Genomic DNA, 23,438 nt, shown 5'->3' with positions numbered 1-23,438 from the left:
AAGAAAAGCTCCCCTAACAACAACTTGATCCAGACCTTACACTACCCCTTGCTTTTAAAAGACAATTAAAGATTTTCACTGATGAGAGATTTATATATGTGTATTTTGTGGCATGTACATGTATATATAGCTAGTTACTGCTTTCCACTGTTGATAGACATGTTGGTTCAGAAGTCAGAATATCAATAAAGGATGGATTCACAGTACGCTTTCTAAACTTCTGCTATTCATTTTTACCTGTAAACGCCTCCATTACCTCAGACAATAATAAAATCTTTTTACAGCTTAAAAAAAAGTTAACCAAACTCTTACAGATTGACTTAACAAGCATAAGATATCTTATAATTAGCAATTCAGTTTTTAAGTATAAAACTTAATCTCAAGCACAAAGCAGGGGTGTGGGGATGTGGGCAGAAAGGTTCAAGGATTAGGAAAATTAATTATTCTCTTCTTTACAGCAAATTATGTCAAATAAACACACAAATGGAAGGTCAATGCTTTCGTATTCTCCCCTTAATACAGAATATCACTTATTTACATATTTATGTTTGGTCTGGCAGTTTTCTAAGGTTAGACGATTTCTAAACCAAGTTATTACACGTGCTCAGTATACAAAATAGAACAAAGTTATCAGGATTTTTCAAGGTCAGGGTTAGGGAAATTGCTCTGGACTAATGCTCTTAGTGATGTTCAAAAACAACATGCAGTGAAATGGCATGCACGTTAGGGGGCAAGTTGATTAGTAGAAATCAGACAAGATCAGGGGTGGGAGGGGAGATTGGTTTAAAATCATTATAGGTTAGCTTTCCTTGGTTAGTTATTTCAACCAATATTTGCCTGGCATTCAACTAGTCTCATACCTGCTAGCATAATGTTCAATGCGTGAATGAGTATCATCGTGTGAGAGCTGAGGGGACGAGGCAGGCCTATAAGGCAGAAAATGTGATTAGTCACAGATACCATCCTTTCCTGGAGAAAAAAAAACCCCACCATACAGAATGCTTTTATTCTAATTCTACGGATAATGTACGCATTTAGTTGTTCCTGCTTCTTAGAGATATCAAGAATTTTAAATCCAGGTTTGAAAGAGGATTTCTCATCCTTCTACCTTTCTCAAAAGCCACAAAGAGATTAAAAACTCTGGGATGTTTCAAATACAGGAAAGGTTGGGGTAGACAATTTCTGTGTGACATTCCACACTCCAACCTTGTCATTTCTCTTTAGTAGTCCTTTGTGGCTTCACGTTTTAAACGAATTATGCCTGTGCTAATTACTAGCTGCCATTTTATTGAGTGGAAACTATATGTTTGTCTAGAACGTTTACAACAAACAATTTTAGTTCCAATAAGGCCACTGCAGTCCATGATTCCTTAACATCCCATGTAGCAAAATATCTTGGTCCACATAATTTTGTAAAGGAAGTATATCTACCAATTTTAGCAACAGAACCACTATGCAGTTCACAAAATACAATCGAATGGTCCACAATCACTCGCTGATGTTATTAAAAGAATGACTAGGTTAAAGAGAATATCACGTTGTCTAACATCTTTTATTAGGGGTACAGAGGGGAAATGAGAGGGAAACTTAGAAAAAAAAATGTCTACACACTTTGGCGGTTTGAACCCCGTCAAAAATTTCCCTCACAGACTAGAATTTTTATGGGGTTAAATTTTTTTTCTACCCTTACATATCTGGTCTATTAATTATCCTTGAAATTTTTATAGTATCTTTTAGATTCACCTTAGGGAAAATACCCACTGCTTTTGAAAACCAGTTTGGGCTTGTGCTATTTTGTTTTAATTGGAACAAGACAAAAGGGCTCTTCCATTTCTCTTTTGACACAGAAAGCCCTTAGGTAAAGGCTTGATTCCAAAAATCGGCAGCAATCTATTGAATGAGGACTGTTTTTAGTCTGACATCCAAATGGCATTCAAACACTTGGTCAGGATATTTAAAATAATATCTTAAATATCAAGTCCCCCCATACATTAAAAATATGTAGTTGCCTAGGTATACATACGGAATGTGCTGGAAATCCTTATTTCTTAAAGAAAATATGTAAATAAGATGACTACAATATATGGCAGCAAATATAGAGTATTCTCTGAGAAAGAAAAGTCTTATTACAAAGCCAATGCTATTGTATAGGTCAAATGTCACCATTATCAAATTTGAAATGAATTTCAAAGATTTTAGAACATCTCAAAGAAATAAAAGGATGACTACCTAATTTATTAGGCAGATCATTCACTATCATTTTGGATACTTAATTTGTTCAATTGCAAGAACCCTGAAACATCCCACTAGTAGAAGGATGCTATGGTTTATATTGAAATATTCACTGTAGGTCAAGATAATTTAGTGTTAGGATTTACAGTTTAGATAATCCAATCTTTTATCTTCAGTTTTATAAGCCAAAGGCCTATTATCAAGGAAAATACATTAGTATTTCCCCTTATTATAATTGCTACCTTGGTAGTGCAGAGAAAAAAACTTGAGACCTTGGGGCAAAACTACACCAAGAACACCAGGTATATAAATCTAGAACACTTTAAAAAGTATCCACTAGAAAACCACATGCAGAATTTTCACTAGGCCTTGAGATTAATTGCATGTTATTTTTCTTGTTAATGTGTATAACATCCAACAGTGCGCATGAGCACAAAAACTCATAGTAACTAGAAGTCTAAAATATATGCATGTGTGTGTATTTACATTAAAGGAACGACTAACAAGATGAGCCAAAAGGAGTACTGGCCAGAGAACCATTTAAAAATAGAAAATTAGTATAAGTCCAAACTCTTTACTCCAGAAACAAAAGTAAATACAAAGCCTTATAAAATATTTTCCGGGGGAAGTATAAGTATTGTTCTCCTCTCCTACTTTCTAAACACACAAGAATACAAGAAAGACAGTTTCTCTCAGTAGTTGAGCCAATTACATCCCTCCCACAACCATTTTTCTCCTATGTGAAAACTCCGTTAATAACTTTTCATCCACTCATCTTTCAAAGCAGAAGAGCTAAGTAACACTGTTTCACTGTCCTCCATGTGGACAATCACTATAAAAGGTTTTTGCTCGGTTCAGTTCCAAACAGTATCACAAATACAGGTAAGTATGTTTTTCTTCTAAAGAAAACCAAAAGACCTGCATCTTAGTAAACTCTTCAATTCTGTGATTCATATGGAATGGGTTAAATGCTGTCACCATTATAGGATTTGTTAACATCAGATAGAATTCTTGCCAAATTAAACACCCCAGAGCCTGGCTGTTCTGCCTGAATAGACTAGCTTTACAATCTATTTTATACATTATTTATTATCCTATGAGCAAATATTTAAAAAAAATTAATGGCATTAAACAAAACAGGAATTGTAGTTGCTAGTTTTGTTTCCTTCCTCCAAATCAAAACTTGCCACTATTATCTAAATAATCTAACAGACTTTTTGTAAAAAGGTAAGTAAAGCAGGAGTATTTTCTAGTTGTTAGGTACTGTTGTCTAATAAAGGAAATTATTAAAATCTTTAAAATTTAAGGACAGCCTCTAAGATAAGCAACATTAGAGTGGTCATTAGGACTTTCCTTATTAGCCCGCATATCACCATATTCTTTGTTGTTATTTATCATTTGTGCCACTTCTATCCATGCATCTAAAATGTACTTCAGTCATTTTGTCTTTCACACCTTTGAACTGGTTAAAATTTTTTTCAACACGGAGGAAACCATTTGCTGATGAAAATCCAATCAAGTCAAGGATTTCTGTCTACCAGTAGCTCAAATATCTTATATATTTATATAATTAAATATCTAGCTTTAATAAGAAATAAATGACCCAGGTTAGGGAAAAGAATTATTCACGACAAGGAAATAAAATAATTGAATCTAAATAATTCCCCAAGTTGCTTAAGCATGATGAATAAAAATGAAGGCATATTGATACTGTATCTTAAAACTAAGTGGGGAGAAGCAAAATAATAAAAATTAGAACAAGTATATACTTCTTTAGGCTGACATAAATTAAATCCCAATTCTTAATTTAAATTCATTACTACAGGATTTCTTTAAAAGTATAGTATTTAAATTATGGGGTATAATAATAAAGACAACCCAGTGAAAATAATCTGAATTCTTACATAAGCTCACCTTTCAAACTATTTATTTCTTTCTTACATATAATAGCTATTTATCTTTAATTATTTTAATAAAATATAATTTTTACATACAAAAGATGTCATATAAACCATATAAAACAAAACTTTAAAACATGCACATTCTCCTAATATATAAATTACAGAGGCTCAAAAGTGTTCTGACATTAAAACTATGAAATTATCCTATCATTGTTGGTATATTAGTATTATTAATACACACCAGTAATAATAACAAAGACTATGTTAGGCATTCCTTCCAGTGTTACTGTTTAACTATTTATGAGCTGAATACTTAGCTTGGAGAGGAGAGCAAATTGAGTTTAGTTCAAAACTGAGAAACTCATGCCTATAAAGATTAGTCAAATTGCACGACATTACTTGACAGAAAGCCCACACACCACACTGAAATGACTCAAGCAAACTCAAACATCATACTAACAAACAAATCGTATTAGTTTTTAAAGGTCCACTTATAACAAGCCCAAAAGAATAAGCCATTATCCATCTGAAGGTCCAAAAGCACTGACTCTCAAGAAAAATAGCTCAAGAATGTTCTTTTGTAATGTGAATATTCTTCACTGAGTATACTGGAAGGGTTATAAACACTTCTCCTAGAAGTACGACTAACAACAAACACAATGTCTTTGCTGCTAACTTGTGCGCTTTCAAATGTGCCCAGGTGGAGCCCTGAACACCTCACTCTGATTCTCCTGATCCATGGCAGATGGCACTCTTGAAAGTCTCACCAAGGGGAGACAAATAATCAGAATGAAGGAAGGGAAACTAATGTATTTAATACAAAATAAAGAAACAGAACGAAAACTTAAAAAATCAAGCAAGCGAATGTGTTGGTGGTAGTAGCACCCTTCAGCAGAAGTACTCACGCAGAATCTACTGGCCAGAAGTTGATCAGAGTAACAGGACTGCAAAACAAAAAATGGGGTGGTGAAGAGAGACACAGGCAAACTCAGCCGCAAAATAATCACTGAAACGCCAAATGAAATAAAATGCAACCAATAAAGTATGAACTATGGAAAGCAACAGCCAAACAAAGGTGGAAAGTGAATCCAAAGGAAAAAAATAACAGTTAAGTTATTGGCATACACATTGTAGCAAAAAAAATTGAGAAGGAAAAGGTTTTAAAAAGGTGAAGACATCATCTGTTTGATCATGAGAATCATTACTACTTACTGTGGAGAAACTTCCTGCAATTCTCTTTGCTTTCAAGTAGAAAAAAAAGTGACTAGATATGACCACACAACTGGATAAAGAAAGACACACATCTACTGATTTGTGAGGAAAACCAAAATGAAATATTGGAATCACTCATTTGTAAACAGTCCCATATTTCTTAGAAGCCTTGAGATGTAATTAGTAGCTGTGAAATGTTGTTTCCCCACTCCCCGCCACATGAGATAAAATTTAATATTTGGAAAAGGTCATTGTCCTGGGACAACTAATATGGCAACATGGCAATCAGACAGCAGCCTGTTTTTGTCTTTTCAGTTGAAGGAAGTCTAAGGAAAGAAATAGGAGAGACTGTTTGCATTTCGGAGTGAAAGAGAAGAGTCAGCTGAGAGGAGCTCCGATATACATCAAATGAGAGGCGGTTGTGCTTTTGCCACTACTCACGTTTCCATGTTGTCCCCCTCTAAGACAGTCTGTACTGGCAGGTAGCCCATTCGGGGATGCTTCGCAAAATACCTTTTGGTTCGAAATTTGTTTTTCAGTACCTTGGCAAAGTCGCGAACATCTTCTCCAGATGTAGTCTGAAAGAAAAATTGCTAGACATCAGACTCGGGAGGGTAAGACATCAACACAAAGGATCATTCCACTGTTGGCATCCTGGTGGTGGTAGGATGGTTGTAGGTTGTAGTAGGGAGATCGAAAACAAAGGCTTTGGGAATCCAGAAAAAACTCACAGAGGATCAATCAAACAGAGCAAAAGTCAAATGCAGTGGTTGTCAACTACTGGCGCATGGACTACCACTTGTTGGCAGGTGTCAAAAGGTTGAAACGAATAGACTGTGGTGAATTTTGCAGGTCATCACATACATTTTGAGATGTGAAATGGAACCCCTAAAATATACACAGTCTCATGAATTGTTACATGTCAATAAAAGTAAAATATTAAAAAGAGGAAAAGTTAAAATCATGCTTTCAGAAAAAGTCTTTACATGGAATAGTGGAATTTATCTGGACACATTATTTACCTATTTGAGACAAAGATCACAAGTGAAGTGGGGGCAACTGCCTCTCACATAGCTGTTTGAATGAATGAAGTGTATCAACTACTGGGCTACTTGGGAAATGGGAAGTTTATATAGGGATCCTCAAGATGAAAAGTTAACCTGAATTTTCACCATCCTCCACAGCATTTCAGAACTGTTTTTCCAACAGTGACATCCTCTTTCGCCAGCTAAATGTCAGTCCATGGAAAGCATGGTACACTCTCCATCACTCAATACCTTTGTGAAAGGAATCAGAGTGAGCACGATAATTTCATGGGGAGGCTCACGCCTATGGTGATAATAGAGATGCTCTGAAGCAGAGCTTCTCAAACTTTAATGTGTATAGCAATGCCCCTGCAAAACTTGCTAAAATGCATGTTGAAGTTCAGGAAGTCAGGGTCTTGATTTCTAGGAAGGGCCCAGGTAATGAGAATACTGCTGACCAACTTTGACAGAGAGACCAGAGTTCAGTGAACTTAATTTACACTACAACAGAGTGGTTTTATTCCATTCCACCTGTATTTTCTAAGTTATATCAGCCATGAACACTTCCCCCAAACAAACCCTTTCCCCACTGAAAACTTCCACCCCTCTTGAAAACAGAACCTTGGGCAATCTGTTTCATCTTAGGACCTGAGAGTCCTCTCAGAGGTAAAAAGAGGCCTATCATCATCATGATTACTTCACACAGAACAGTGAAAAGGGTAAATGCTTAGCATTTAGTTTCTAAAGTGTGAAAGAGACACATAATAAGCAAAAATGATTGAAAATTGTGGATTATGACTATTGAGAAGTCTATATCACCTCCTCACTTTATATTCAATATGTCCCACAGCCACAGAAATCCTTCCCCTTTGTACTAGAGGTGAACAAAACAAACGTGAAAAAAATTCATCCCTGCAAGCATGTGAACAAAAGCAATGCTTATCCATTCAAGAACATCTGTTGAGTGGCTGTGATGTTCTGCGCGTGCCATGCATTGCCCCTATGCACTAGAGATGAGGTAAATCCTGGAGCCTACACTTGCAGCCATTTTAGCCAGGTAACATCTGGGGGAACATCTGGGACACTTATAAATCACATCATTACACATGATCTGCAATACTGTACAAAACTGAAACGTCTCCCAGGTGAACAAATTCCCATGTTGAGGAAGCATGGAACTTACCGGAGTGCAATATTCCACCATGGGGTAATGCATTTTATGGCCCTTCGCAACTCGACCAGAAAAAAAGCAACTTTGGCAGATGTCATAATTAAAGTGCTTTAGACTCCTGTACCTGGTAAAGAGCAAAAAAAACACATATGTATTTCTTCAGATCAAATTCCCCAGGAACACTCTTTTATGATCCTTCTTCCACACTATCTTAATTCTAGAAGCAAAATGCAATATTCATTGATCCCAAAAGGTAAGTGATTCACTTCCTACCTCCAGATTTCTCTGGTACGTCTCCTACAGTATCAAAATATTTTGGCAGAAAGATTATCCTATAAACATATGGAGGGAGGGAAGAAAAACTCAGCTCTTATTTAAACTCCACTAGAAACTCTTTGGGATTAAGTAGGACGGCTCTGGCAAACTTCCAGTCTTTTGAAGACCAAATACTAAAATTTAAAAGAACTTCCAGAACAGAGAGAATGATGCATGACTGCACCCCCTACCCATTATGGGGACATGTTTTTGAAGCAGTTTTCCCACAAATAGAAAGATAAAGCAATTTTGTAAGACAAAAGAAAATTAAACAAGAGCGCTCAATTAAAACAAATCTTGCTTTAATTATATTTGTGATTGAGTTATAAGAATCCTCTTTTTGGATAATCACTTTTATTTCTCACAAAAATCCCTATCTTAACCACAAATGATAACAGAAGTCTCAAGAAAAGATAAAATTTGGGATAAGATGAAAGAATTTATAATCCTTACATACTTGAGACATTCCCCCTTCTCAGGATATTGTATTCTTTGGTCCCTATTTTTCTTTCCTTTTGCCAATTCATATTCTTTATAGCACATAAGGGTCACTACCTATTTTAGATCCCTATCACCTTTTAACTGGGGGGAGGAGGGTGGTGGGTAGGGAGGAGGATAGGAAGTGCTGATTCCTAAAATAATCTAACCTGATAAGGGCAAAAGAATTGAAAATGCTTATACCCTCCAAAGCATTGTTCCATTTAGATTTTATAGAACTCTCCCTGGTATACAAATCATTAAGCTGGGGATGCTGAGAGTAGATTGGTAAGAATTTTAATGCAGACCCTTATGTGTCCCCTCTCTATCCCACCATAGTGTCATTCTTCCCTGCTCAAACCCAAAAAATAAAGGTGTCCTTTGCAATGCCTACTCAATGTTGACTACATAGGGTTTAGAAAGCACTAAGGGTTTTTTTTTTTGGTAAAAACTCTTTGTAAACAAAATGGAGTATAGAAGAAAAAATAGCAAGGGTAAAGGAGCATTGTGAATAAAAACCACACAAAATGTACAAAGTAGTTATTAGGAAATAAAGTAATAAAACAAGTTCAAGCATAACCAGAAAGACTGTTTACTTAGCTGTTAAGTGGTTCCTGAATAGGCACGGACTATATTGCTAGGTTCTGCACTGGGCTTCATTCATTGCTATGGAAACACGGATGTGGCTCCAGATGTTTAAATATATCACTGTTTCAGATTTTGGATTAGAGATTACTGTACAATAAGAGGAGTACATTTCAAAAGATCCTGTCTCCCCAAACAGGTCAACAAGGCTGAGGGTTTAAGAGCCAACTGCCTGCTGTGACATTTTAAGAATATTTGAATAATAACCTGCTAGGTTTCCTATCTCTTCCACGTCTAAATTTATCAGGAGCACTTCTTGGTGCCTTTCTGAATCTTCCATTTAGCTGTATACTTTATATTCCCTTAGAAGTTCATTAGGGCACTATGTAGAATGTATCTGATTCACAGGTAAGTTTGAGGGTGCTTGAAACAATCTGCCTTACTTGGAGGGGAATCAAAAGTGGTCCAATGTCAGAAATAGACTTGAGCTTCCATAAGGGACACCCCAAACAGAACTATCTCGAGTTTTAGAACTGAGTCTGGGAGAATTTCTACACATAGGGGAGACCTTGACAAAAAGAAATGGTCAGAATGCTTGGGATGAGTGACCCAGCTACTATGGTCATATATTCTGACAGAGACAGCATGCAGCTCCATTCAACCAAGGATATGTCTCTGAAAAGTATAAAACGGCACTGCCTAATGAGTCAGAACCACCAAAATAAGCAAATAAATCAAAGTGAGTGACAGGGGTAATCAATGTCCCAGTCCAGTCACTTCTCCCACTGTGAAGAGGAACCAGCACACAGCAATGGGCACAGGAAACCACAGATCAAGTCATTAAATAGTGAGAATCAATGAGGGGATGGATGATGACACAGGAGCGTTTGGGTGGCTTGCTAGTACCTGAATCCAATGATCGGGCATTCCTTGCAGATGTTACACTTGGCTTGATGCTTGGCTGTTTCTGCAGCAGCTACTCTGTGCAACACAGGCAGCCACACCATGGACTGGGGCTCCAGTCGCATCCAGTCCAGGAAGAGGGCCGCTTCGATCTCGGGCTTGTTATTAGCCTACAAAGACAGGAGGGAGAGTAAAGAGGAGGCAAAGAAAGCAAAAAGGGGCAGGCGGCAGCTATCAATTCAGGCAATATATGAACTGACAGACACAGACAAACAACAGTTGCACAAGGAGGCTTCATTTACGTGGCCTGTTTAGAGAACCATGCTCTGATGGAAGCCCAGCAGCCAACTACCCGTGAGGTTTGGGGAAATTGCAACAACTCTGTTGAGTAATGCAACAACCATAAAGCCACACCAAACAAATTTAACAGAAAAGGTAAAGCAAACTACACTCCTGAGTGAAACTATCTGTAAGTTCATTGCTGAACGGATAGCTTAGTGTTAGCCAGGATTACAATGCTTATGCTTATTGGAGTCATTTCAAATGAGTGGGGAATAGGACATGGGGCTACTCATTTCCTTCCCCCACCAGAGCATTTGTTTCTCCATCTTGCATGAAATCAAAAATGAAGAAAATTTACAAGTCATCTGGTGTGGCCAGGGTCAGGGGGATTCAATTACCTGGGTGGTGTTAAGGAATGATTAAACTAAATATCCCAACCACAAAGTCAACAACACTGAAATCATGAGACCCAAACTTAAAAAGATGCCTGTCAAGATGACAGGCTGGTTGGGGCCAGAGTGATAGTACAAAGGGTAGGAAGGGTAGGGCATTTGCCTTGCACGCAGCTGACCCAGGTTCAATCCCGGGCATCCCATATGGTCCCCTGATCACTGCCAGGAGTAATTCCTGAGTGCAGAGCCAGGAGTAACCTCTGAATATTGGTGGGTGTGACCCAAAAAGCAAAAAACAAACAAAAAAACAAAGATAACAGGCTGGTGATATGGTGAATGGAGGGGTGTGTGTGTGTGTGTGTGTGTGTGTGTGTGTGTGTGTGTGTGTGGTGGGGACTGCAAACACTGGTTGGAGCCTCTATTTCTTTGCAAAGACCTTCCTTACTTTTCCTCCTTTATGTTCTTCTGTGCTCCATTCTAGTAATTTTTCCATTTGATTGCCTGGGTATTTATATCTCTCTTTGGTGGCCTCCCAATAAGAGCTCATATACTTTTAAATTTTGATTCTTGCACTTTAAAAAAGATTTCTAGATGTTATATTGAGGTGATTTTTAAGGTCACTTCTAAAGTTTGTAGTTCCCTAGAGATATTTTTCAGAGATTTTTCAATATTGCTTTTTTAAAAACAGAGTAGATTTAATTTTCATAAAATAATCTGCATAATTATTCCAAGATATACAATTAGGTCAGTTTTATGGCCCTCAGATCCTCACTCACGTCAGATGTTTTGTGGCTTGAATAGGGGCCGCTCATGGTGATGCTTGGCCTGAAGTTATGAGCCTGATGGTTCAGTACTCAGGCTTGGCAGTGCTTAGGTGCCACTAGGAATACACCCATCAGTACTCAAGAGGTCATGGAATGCTGGGGATCAAACTCAGGGAGTGGCACATGCTAGGAACGTATGCTACTACTTAAACAATATCCCATCCCCTAAACTCTTATTTTCTGTGTTTGTTAACTGTGTACACCGTGAACTTAAAAAATATTTTTCTAGAGATGGGGATGGAATGATAGCACAGTGGGTAGGGCATTTGCCTTGTATGTGGCCAACCCGGGTTTGATTCCCAGCATCCCATATGGTTCCCTGAGCACCACCTGGAGTAATTCCTGAGTGCAGAGCCAGGAGTAACCCCTGTGCATCTCCAGGTGACCCAAAAAGCAAAATATATATATTTTTCTAGAGATACTTCCAGTTCGAGAATGAAGATGGCTTTTGCAGATGACTGTCATTTGCTTTTGTCATTACACAAAGGGTGCGTCCTCTTAGGAGAGCAATGTAAATGGACTCTACAACCAACAGGATATCTAGTATCATGTAAACAATGACTATTTGTACTACAAACCCATGTTGCTTCTCTTGGAATATGATTCACTAGTAGTGAAGCAATTCACACTTCACACCAAAACACACTTGGTTTTGAACTGACAAGGTCATTGGCTTGCAGCCATGACCACTTCAACAGAACTCTCGTCATTACCCTGAAAATAAATTAAAACAGCTTTCTAATGAGCAGTTTAACCTTGGACTTCCTAACTGCAAAATGGTATCAGTTCAAGCTACTAATCCACAGCTTCTGTTGAGTACCTTTCTGTGTGTTGAGGGCCACTACAGAGGTAGGAGGTACCATGTATAAAACTCTGTAAAACTTAAATAATTATAGGGGCTGGGGAGACAACTCAAAAGACTGGACTGCATGTATGGCTTGAATGAAACTCTGAGTTCTATCCCTCATGGTGCATGGCCTATGAGAGCACTGTTAGACATGAGCTTTGAATAATCAGGTCGTCTGAGCCAAGCCAAGTGTCACTGGGAGCGGTAGCTGGGTCCCCTGTGCATTAGCCTTGGAAACAGCCTCCTCCAAGGAAAGGGACAAAACTAAAGAATTACAGAACAGCACCCAGAGATGCAGTTCTGTAGTAGATTACATACTGTGCATGGGACCTTGCAAACTGAAAATACTTGAACATCTATGCACAGATAAAGTGCTTCATCACACAGAGCTGTCAGCAGAGTAGATGTGCCCAAATCAAACCACGGTTCCAAACCCAGCTTTGCCATTTGCTGTTGCTGCGACTTTATGAAAAGAACTCTCTCTGTTGCAATTTTCTTATAGTACAAAGTGGAATTTTTATTTGTGCCAACCTCACAGGGTTGATTCAAGATCAAAATAAATGAACAAAGGAAAGACCCGTAAAACAGCATTCTTGCACTCACCAAGAGCCACATCAGTATTATTATCTCAAAACCCAGATGTTTTTGAAATTTGTGAAGGGAGATGCTAGGTCTGCTCATGCCCCTTTATCTGTATGCATTTTATTTCTGCATCATAGGGCAGATCTTGGCTTGCCATTGCCCTGTAGAAAATCGTTCTCCAAACAAGAATTGCTAGAGAAGGTATCTCCCTTTCTCTGGACAGTCTAATTGGATGGCTTTCTTTTGTTCTGTACAATAGACTCACAAAGGGTTTCTACTCAACTCAGATCTCTGGGTCACTGTTTCCCAGTGCATCTAGCCAATCAATCATCCAGCAAAAATGCTTAATGAAAAGAAGGTCAAATTAGTTAAGGAAGCATGGCACATTATAACCACCTCTTAAAATTCTTAAAGCATGCTAACTATTAAAAACTGAGAAGGTTGTCGCTACAGAAAAGTATTTGACCTCAGAATTTCACCCACTAGTTACTCAGGGATACCGATATCATTATCTCTCACTTTCTTTCCAATTTGTAAGTCCTTTTAGTTGTAACAGTACAAGGTAACAGTATAAGGCATCACGCCCCCTCTCTCATACATGATAGGAAATGTGGTTTTTGGCTGTTTCGAGTGACAGATCAATTCTGTTACTGGGACAAGTTTCCTTTCCTTTCTGTTAAGGTCTTCCCTGTTCATTTGCTCCCATCATTCAGTAACATCAATCTCTTTATGATTCTTAATTATTACAGCTAACAAATTAGCTATTCCTTCTGTCTTAGTACAACTGTTACATTTTTTTAATGTGTTCTGTCTTCATCAAAAAATTTCTGTTTAAAATATCAAAGGCACCAAGGACAAACATGAGTCATCCCTAAAGCCAGCACCTCAGGTCAACACAAAGCCAGACTCAGTCCTCTGTGTTTGTTGAACTATAACACTTTCGAGTTTTAATAACAGTCATTCTTTACCGTATACAGAGACACAATGAGAAACTGTCGAAAGACCCGCATGTTTCAGCTACACCATGTCCTATAACAATTGTCTTCTTCTAGTCTATAACTATCAAAATAACCATGTCTAACTAGGAGATATCCCAATATAGAAAGGCAGTATATTTAAAGGACCACTAATTTATTTCTCTTTAAAATATGGGGTTCTTGCTACTTAATATGAATATGTATATTATTTCTGACTTTGGTTTAAATGAGAGTTGATTATGAATTCAAAGATATGCTGCAGAGTACGAATTAGGTTTGATATAGAAAATGAAATAAGAAGAGAAAGTTTCTGTTTATTCTGGAAGACAGAAAATTCTCATCATGAGTCAGCAATAAATGTAGCACCGTAACACTGTCCTCCCATTGTTCATCAATTTGCTCGAGTGGGCATCAGTAATGTCTCACAACAAATTGTGAGACTTGTTACTGTTTTTGGCATATTGAATATGTCATGGGGAGCTTGCCAGGCTTTACCACATGGGCGAGATATTCTTGATAGCTTGCCGGGCTCTCCAAGAGAGGTGGAGAAATCGAACCTGGGTGAGCCGCTTGCAAGGCAAACGCCCTACTGGCTGTGCTATTGCTCCAGCCCAGCAATAAATGAGCGATGAAAAATTAAAAAAACACAAGGGCCCTTGGCTGTGGCTCAGTAGTAGAGCATATGCTTCGCATGTATGAGGTCCTGAGTTCAATCACTGGCACCAAAAATTAAAAGACAAAAAGAAACCCCGTATCAGTGATATCTAATTAAAGGCATAGCAAGTATAGTGTGACGAACAGATATTATTACCCTCAGTGCTGTTCAAACCCTTCTTAAAAAACAGTATCTCATTCTTGTTACAACTGACCCAGAAGGCTCAGCAGAAAGGTATAATGATAATTAAAGGGTTTAAAACACCTACAAGAACAGCTTAAGGGAATATGATTATTTAACTCTGTGTGTATGTGTGTGTGTGTGTGTGTGTGTGTGTGTGTATGTGGTGTGGGGGGTTGGGGAAGGAAGTGACTTAGCAAGAAAGAACGGCTGAAGGGGCGACTTAATAACAGTTTTCAATTATGTGAATGGCTCTGGCATAGGGGCCTGTGACCAGCTGTTCAATCCTCCACTGAGGACAGAACAAGAAAAAGCAGGCTTAAGAAGCATGAAGAATTTTGGCTATAACTCACATGGAAGAATTTCCTGATGCTGAATGTGGTTAAAGCATTAGTTTGAATTACCAAGGGAAGCTATAGAATGCTCTTTTATTTCAAAATACTATAGATTCTCCTGTGCTTAAAGGTTGGCAATTGTCAAGGTTCTTTCTAGCATTTAAGGACCAAGATTTATCATTTTGGCTCTTAAAAAACTGCTTGCCTATGCTGACTGACATAGCTGAAGATAAGAAATGGACATTTATCTTTTCACTCTGCATGATCTTTCTTTTCTTTTTCTTTTTAAAAAAATTTGGGGGGGGGAGTGAAGCATACCCAGCACTGTTCAGGGCATACTTGTGGCTCTGTGCTGAGGGGCCACTCTGGGTGGTGCTTCGTTGGCCATAAGCAGTGCTGGGGACAGACCTCAAGTGTTGGTCACATGAAAAGCAAACACCTTACCCCCTATATCTCCAGGCCTGATGTTTCATTTTTCACTACAAATCCATTATGTATCCTCAGGGTATTTTTCCCTCCTCTTGTCTGGCAATAAAGGACAGAATTAAAAACCAGGACAGGCTCTAGGAAAAATTAATAGGAAAGGACTGGAATGGGAGAAAAAAAAGTGGAGGTCTAAAGACATGTCTGGTGGTACCAGTGGATTTCATACCTGCAGACAAACACAAAGACCTCGGACATCTTCTCTTGGTATTAAGGGTCACTTTATTGTCGGTCCTAAATACCCAGTTCATTTTACACAAGCTAAAACTTTTAGGAGACTCCTTTTAGTCTGGGGGTTTAAAGTTTTACTTTAGGGATAATCAAATATTGTTCCCAAATGACATCCCCACAATCACCTTCCTTTTTCTCTTCAATAGCACGACCTTGGGTTTCCAATTTTAGTCTGTGGGTGCTCAAATAACAGCTACTTTCCATAGCTTGAAGGTCAGAGACAAGGTCACTAGTGCTGCCCCATCGCAGCAGATAAGAATGGCTTTATCCAAATGTTTTCCTACTAAGGCATGAAGACAGTTAAAGGAATCCTAGTTTCTGTAATTTTCCCTGAAATGAATGTAATCGGGAACATTCTTTCCCTGGAATGAATGTTACATAGCATTTAGATTCTGTGAATTTTCCAGGGTTCAGCATAACCTTTGTCTTTTTTTTCACTTTGTACTTTCTATAAACCAATATGCACTGAAGGATAAGGCCCCCACAGACTGCTGGAGGTTTATCTGAAACATAGTTTTCTCTAGGGATAAACAGTATGAATTCAGGGCTACAGAAGAAATGCCATGGGAAGGTTTCTTCTTAGGCCATGCACCAAAGTGCCATACACACATAGTGTGTGTTTTTAAGAGACAGCAATTGGTAGTGCAATTTTGAGGCTATTGGAGGTAATGGGTGGGGAGATGTGGGTGCATTTGTAATAAATTTTGAAAAATAAGAGAGAAGTAAAATTATACAAGAGATGGTCTCCTATCCTAGCTCACAGACATTGAGCTACTGTCCTGCAAACAGTATTTGCTTAAATCACCTCAGTTTCTCGGCTAGATTGCCGAGTATTTGGAAACAAGAATTATGTTTCTATAATCTCTATCAAAGTTTACTGAAATGAATGCTGGGCAGCAATCAGACTACAATGCACTCACAGTAAAAACAATTGTAATATCTGAATGATTTTAGAAAGGAAAGAAAACTCCCTAGTCACCCGGATGAGCAACAAAAAATAACTATGTAGAACTGGCTAAGGAGTAGAAGACAACTAAGCACATTCACAAACTGTCCCAGGTTAACTTTTAAATAGGTTTTAAAGTAGATGCTCTTGTTGGTTTGTCTGCTATAGTATCATACACTAAAAAGGTAAGTAATATATTGCTTCCAGATTTGAAGGGCATGTTAGAATGATCTGCTTTAAAATATAGGAAAGAGCAAAACATAAATTCATACCAGGGAATGCAGAAATTCATAATAGGTTAGTGGCTCAATTGGGATAGTTTTTTTACCACAGAGAACACCTGACAATATATAGGGGTGTCTTTGAATGAGCCGTGTGGTGCTGCTGTTATCAAGCATACAGAAGTCAGTATCTTACAGAAAGTCCAATAAAACAAGGTCCCCTACAGTATAGAATCATCTAGGCCACCATGTGAACAGTGTTAAGATTGAGAAACTCTATCCTATTGCTAACATCTTACAAAAACCGACACAGATGCCTTGCCAATGACTAGAGTCCACTTCCCTGAGCATTCTGTAGGGTAGCTAATGGACAAGCAACTATCCTCTACAACATAGAAATGGTGAGATCAAATGAGATCCCATCATGGTTGTGGGAATTCACTAGGAAAGCACATGACTTGTAAATGCCCTAGGTTTTATCCCTGGTTCCACATGCTCCACCCCTAACACCACCCATGTGGTTGTGATTTGCTATCCCTGACCTCCCTCCACACATACACAAAAAGAGATGCTATGATATGCTTGACCAACTACTGATCTGGAGAGAGGAAGAAAATCAAATAAGAAACCTCCCAAGCAAGAAGTTACATGGCAGCATGTAAAAATTTTATGCCCTGTTCTAGATAACTCTATGTAGTATATTACAGTATAAACAGTAGCATAAATTTCTTTAATCATGGCAAATAATTATACCAAGCAAGGCAAGGCAGGTTAACAGGTTAGCTAGTATACTTTTGTGTGTGCTCCTGTGTTAATTTTTTAGGGCCACACCCACCAGTGCTCAGGGCTTACTCCTGGATGTGCTCAGGGATCACTCCTTGTAGTCATCAGTGGTCTATATGCAGTTCCGTGAATCAAACCAGGGTTAGCCATGTGCAAGGCAAGAGCCTTAATGCTCAAACTATCTTTTTAACCCTAGCATTATATTGTCACTCTATTAATTCTTACCCATTTAGAAGAAAAAAATTGTATATATATTCATATGGGATACAATCACTTCATGCGTACAATTTCCAAACATTATTGATCAAAGGTAAATGTGTGACAAACAGTAAGAAAAAAACAAAGATTACAAATAAAAGGTTAATCTTTCCTTCTTGGTGATTTTCATCTTCTGTTTTCACTAATGAAATCTTTCCTACACAAATCCAAGCAACTATTTCAATATCACCGCCATTGTTACTAGGTGATGGCATTAATAGCTGACAGCCCAATTTTTCAAGCTCTCACTGTATAAAAAAAGCCCCAATGTTTGGAAAGATGTGCTGATCTAACTATCAAAAACTGTTTAGTGAATTATATTCTGTACACAGACTTAAAACTACCAGCAGAGTAGCTAGCCAGGGTCAGACAGTGTAGGGCAGGCAGTTCTGGACCATTCCCTGAGCTGTTATTACAATTTCTTTAACAACCTCTAAATCTACCAAGGGCATCAGTGGAATGTTTTACATAAGAGAGATGTCTGTACTAGTGACGAACATAAAAGGAGAAACAAGAACAAGTTGTAAAGAATATTAATGACTTTTCTTCCAAACAATCCCCATTTTTATGAAAAGCAAATGAGTGATAAAAAAACTCCTATAAAAATATTTGAAAACTGCATGTAACAACTAGAGGCAGGTGACATTTTGATCCTCTCAGACACCAGACCCTTGGGTTTCCCTTTGGAAGAAACTGAAGTGTAGGGACACAAAGATTCATTTATATGAGGTTCCACACAAGGCTTTTTCACATCAGGCTCTTAGTCTAGGCTCCGTGTCACGGTGAAATATAGAGAGGAAAGGGAAGGGTGCCAGGTAATCAAGTGAATCCGACTGGTCATTTTCAATTGCATCTGCATGGGGGAAACCTGTTCAGGAAACAGGAATATAGTGGAGATAAGTAAGGCATGAAAATGGCATGGAACAGGTAACTTTCTCTTTGATCCCACGCAAAGCAGCAGTTCTCACACATGTGTGTGGATGGAGAACAAAGAAACAGCAACGGGACAAAGGGCAGCAAGGAGAAGCAGACCACAAAATACCCAAGGACAGACCAGCAGACCTTTGTGGGGTAAGACAATCACAGAGCTGGCATAATACCAGCGCTTCCTACATACATCACGAGAACAGAGACTAGTGCCAACAACAGAACTGAACCTACTGACGCTGTAAAATAAAGAAACTATAATACCCAAACATCTGGGGACTGTGCTAATTTTCCACATGGTTTCCCCAAGGACTCACTCAGGAGCTAGCCAACATTCATGGAACAGCTGCTCCCATGTGAAAGGCCACACTCTATGTGCAGGACTGTTTTCTGTCTCTCCTATTTCACTCACAAAAATTGTTACCAGGAGATTGGGTAAGACTTTGCTGATAATGACCAAGCTTTGGAAGTAATTCTAGTCATCCATCCCCTTTTCTGTGTTATCTATCTATAACATTCAGCATAAGATCAAAGAAACTGTGGACAAGCTGCCACTGAGATAATCTGTTTATGTTATAGACACCAAAAGAGGATCAAAGAGGTTAAGGAAACCGTTCTGGATAATCTATTATTTTAATAGATAATCTAAGCTAAAATAGCTATGTTCAAAGTAGTCTGAAAAGAGAAGGACAATGAGATTTCCTATGGGAACATGCAGATGCTCTTTGAGAACTTTGAATCTTGATCCTATTTGAGAGTGCTAGCAGCCCTGAAATATAAGTAAGGCCTACTGAGGATAATGCCTAAGTAATATATTTTGAATGGAATTCTCTCCTGATCTATTTAGAGTGAGATAAAAGTACAAGTAACTAAACAGATAAGCCTTGTGACAAATGCATATTTGTTTCTACGATGATCACCTCTCTCCCCTTCTCAGCATCATCTGTCTTCCTCCTTCTATTAGGGTATATGGCACATACAGGTTATGTGAGCCGATGGGTGAAAACACTTTCTGGATGCTCATTAACACATAGCACATATATGTTTTGGGCAACTTTTCATCTCATAAAGTACTAGATGAATTTGGAAATATATTTCTCAGACATAGGTTTACATGGTTTCTAAAAGCAGCATAGTCAAGAGAAGTTCCAGTCTTTGTAGGTTCAAAACTAACTTGGATGACCACAGTAATACTAAAGAAAAGAAAGAGGTTAAGTGTGAGCTCGTCTTTACAAAAGAGACCTGGAAAATACATGCAGAAAGTGAAAATCATGACTATATATCCACTGAGATTAAAACCACAGGGTGAAAGGCTACTGAGATGAGGCTATTAATAGGGTCTCAAAGTATCATCAGAATGACTTTCTTATTAAAGAGGGAAAACGGTAATTTTCCCTTTTCCAATGGCAATATCCGGTAGACTTCCACAGGTTTAATGTTCTTAATGTGATCAAGAAGAACAGTGTTATCTGGTCCTTCCAGAGGTAATGAAGTGAGAAGTAAACACTATCACCTCTGTGGTCATCTTGCAAAAAAACTTAAACTTGAATCTAATCTAGTTACAATGAAGGCAGCAAGCAGAAAAATCCAGATTCTGGGGCTTTCTTTAAGTGAATTGGTCTGGACGCTTTACAAACGTCAAAATCATGAATGAGGGGAAAAAGCATGCTGTGATACTGTTCTGAGAGTCTAAGTTCAGAGATGCGACAAGAAAAACCTTCAGGAAAAAAAAAACCTTGACTGGGTCCAGCAAGAAAACAGCCAGCATGAAGAACATTCTGGAACAATGAAGAAATTTTCCCACATGGACTGCAAACTAGATGATATTACTAGCTGGTGTTAAATGTATGTGTGGTGAGGACATTTCCAGTAACGTAGGATAAATTCCTCCCAAAAACAATAGAGAGCTGGAGAGAAGGTACAAGAATCAAGGCATTTTGCCTTGCATTTGGCAGCCTGAATTCAATCCCCAGTACCAGAGTATAGTTCCCTGAGCCCCATCAGTCATGATCCCTGAGTGCAGAGCCAAGAATAAACACCAGAGAATGTGACCCCTGAACAATAACAAAAAGCTGCGTGGTGAAGGGTCCTCGGGCAGTGGTCTTCAACCCCAGATTCACAAATCAATGTTGATTCCCACAGATAGGTTGAAAACCACAGGCTAACTGCCTTGGTTTTAACTGCTGGTCAATAGACCCATATACACGACAGGTGCTGGTCCATAGGTACAAAGTGGTTCGAGAATACTGGTCTAGGAATTTTGTTTTATGTTCTTATTCTTTTACTTCAAAATGGTAAGGGAGAAAAACAGATTTGTGGGTATCTGTAAAAATGCAGAACCCATAGATGGACACGGTAATCTTCCCAAAATAAAATGCTGATGGAAAACCTTTGTTTCCTCCAAGTCTCCATTCATTGGGGAAAGCAGGCGAGTGGGTAAGAGGGGTAAGAGTGATGTAATAACTGTAAAAGGGGATGGAAGGATGGCATTACTGCCAGTGGGACAGCAAAATCTCCCCAGGATTAATATTAAAATGTACAAAACTGACATCCATTTTCTCCCTGTCCTTCTATCTTCCCTGTAAACACTCTACCTAGATATGGTTTGTCCAGAAAACTTCTGAATTTTACTGTGGGGAGGGGCAGATTTGGGGGCCATACTCAGCAGTGTTCAGTCTCTTCCTGGCTCTGCACTTAAGGGTGACCCCTGGTGGTGCTAGGGGTTCCACATGCAGTGCCTGGGATTGGAACCTGAATTGAGGCTATTGCAGCCACATGCAAGGCAAGTGCCTCACTTGCTGTACCATCTCTCCAAACCCTGTGAATTAAAAAAATAACCCTTAGGCCTTAAGACACTCACCCCCAGTTTGAGGAAACATGAAGCTTAAGATAGGAATTCAGAGGTCAAGTTGTGTTCATGGAACAAGAATAAAAAGGCTTTCCACAACTTCTGTCTTGGGTAGAAATCAAGAATTTTATTTAAAGTTCTAAAGATAATGAGCAGGTTGGAGGCCAACAGTCACTGTTTTAAATATTAATCAGGACTCCGAATTACCCACTAAAGACATAGTCAGTCCAAATAATAACACACAGACTGATTATCTGTTCCAGGACAACTATACTGACCTCAGGCTCTCCACCTGACTAATAAACCAATTAACATCAGGGCTTCAGGGAACATAAGTGCAATTCTTAACTCTGCAAATCTGTAAGTCTCAGTGCTATTAATTTATGCCTGAGAATTCCTATTTCAAAGAAAAGTGTTGTGGATATCTAGTAGAGCCCATCCATATGTGTGCAGATACAATACACCTTTCTCAAGTATGTAATGGGACACATTGCACTCAAGTAAAGATAAAGGTAAAAAAGCTAAAGGTCCTCCCGTTGATCATCGATTTGCTCGAGTGGGCCCAGTAACGTCTCCATTGGAGACTTTGTTGTTACTGTGTTTGGCATATCGAATACGTCGCAGGGAGCTTGCCAGGCTCTGCCGTGCGGGCGAGATACTCTCGGTAGCTTGCCGGGCTCTCCGAGAGGGGCGGAGGAATCGAACTCGGGTCGGCCATGTTGGCTGCGTGCAAGGCAAATGCCCTACCGCTGTGCTATCGCTCCAGCCCCAAGTAAAGATGTACAGTTAAAACAGAGTCCCAGAGCTGGGAAGATATTAAAGGAGTGAAGCTGACTTCCTTCCCCCCGCCCTGTAAACTGAAAGACCTCACTCCAGCTTGAAAATGAAGGCTCCCCACAAACTCGGGTGGCTGAGGCCAGCTCCTGTGCTGCATAGGTGTCAGGTGTGGCCTGATTCAGGGCTGCTTCTGTGAGGCTGGCAGGGAAGAGGGTCCATGCTACAAGAGCTCCTGCACACTTTACTAGTCCCCTCCTTCCTGGGTGTTTCACTGCCAAGGTTGTAGTGGGTCAAACATGAGGGCAGTGAAGAATGGCTATAATTCTCCCCCCACCCCACTTCTTGGCTCCCCATGCTCTCTACTGGCAGCAAGAACGGTGAAGGACCACTTTAGAATACTGAGGAGGGAAAACTGAATGGCATCTGCCCTCCCTTGGCAGTTAAGTACATGAATGAAATAAAATTCAACTACAGAACAAGCCTATCTTCAAAATATGGGCAAAGAAGACAGCCAGTACTTGACATCGAGAAGTTAATCAAATTGCAACGAACTGAGCTAGGACCACCACACAGTAAGCATATACTGAAAACAACAGTAGCAACCGACAACCAGTAGTCAAGATGATGTTAATCATCTTCTTTCAAAATAGCTTTTCTAAAATGTCCCGGAATTGGGGCTGGAGAGATATTACAGAAGGTAGGCCACTATCCTTGCATGCAGCTGACTAAGGTTTGAGCTCCAGCATCCCATATAATCCTCTGAGCACTGCCAGGAGTAGTTTCTGAGCACAAAGCCAGGAGTAACCTGGGTATCACCAGGTGTGACCCCCCCAAACCAAGAAAACTTAAAAATAAAATAAAAACTGCAGGCATTCTAACTGTCCCTGTGTAGGACCAGAAGATGCTCAGTGATACTATTTGTTTGCAAATGCCATATTTGTAGTAACTTATTAATTTACATAATTTACATATTGTACTTTCTAGTGAGCATCTATCAACCCATCAGTCCAGAGGGGCATGAAGAATGTCTGGAATCAGTGGCTCCATACCTTAATTGCTAAAATAAGAA

The 23,438-nt window shown here is 39.0% G+C and overlaps 1 protein-coding gene across 7 annotated transcripts in view; it reads right to left on the bottom strand.

Annotated features, from left to right (window-relative positions):
* The window catches only part of DMD (dystrophin), a 2,292,284-nt gene that overhangs the window by 50,851 nt on the left and 2,217,995 nt on the right, over nucleotides 1–23,438 (bottom strand). For 4 of the 7 annotated variants that reach the window (XM_056131284.1, XM_056131278.1, XM_056131282.1 and 1 more), the window contains 5 exons: nucleotides 9,825–9,991; nucleotides 7,554–7,665; nucleotides 5,787–5,923; nucleotides 5,039–5,077; nucleotides 861–926 (listed from right to left, as the gene is read on the bottom strand). In XM_056131284.1, coding sequence (XP_055987259.1) covers nucleotides 861–926; nucleotides 5,039–5,077; nucleotides 5,787–5,923; nucleotides 7,554–7,665; nucleotides 9,825–9,991 — 521 coding nt within the window. The remainder of the gene's footprint in view (nucleotides 1–860; nucleotides 927–5,038; nucleotides 5,078–5,786; nucleotides 5,924–7,553; nucleotides 7,666–9,824; nucleotides 9,992–23,438) is intronic. The other 3 variants (XM_056131283.1, XM_056131281.1, XM_056131279.1) reach the window with 2 other exon arrangements.

This window comes from Sorex fumeus, unplaced genomic scaffold (assembly GCF_029834395.1).
Source record: "Sorex fumeus unplaced genomic scaffold, SorFum_2.1 ptg000086l, whole genome shotgun sequence".
Lineage (NCBI taxonomy): Eukaryota > Metazoa > Chordata > Mammalia > Eulipotyphla > Soricidae > Sorex > Sorex fumeus.
The sequence above is the reverse complement of the archived record's forward strand: the minus strand, read 5'-3'. Positions and strand labels throughout refer to the sequence as shown.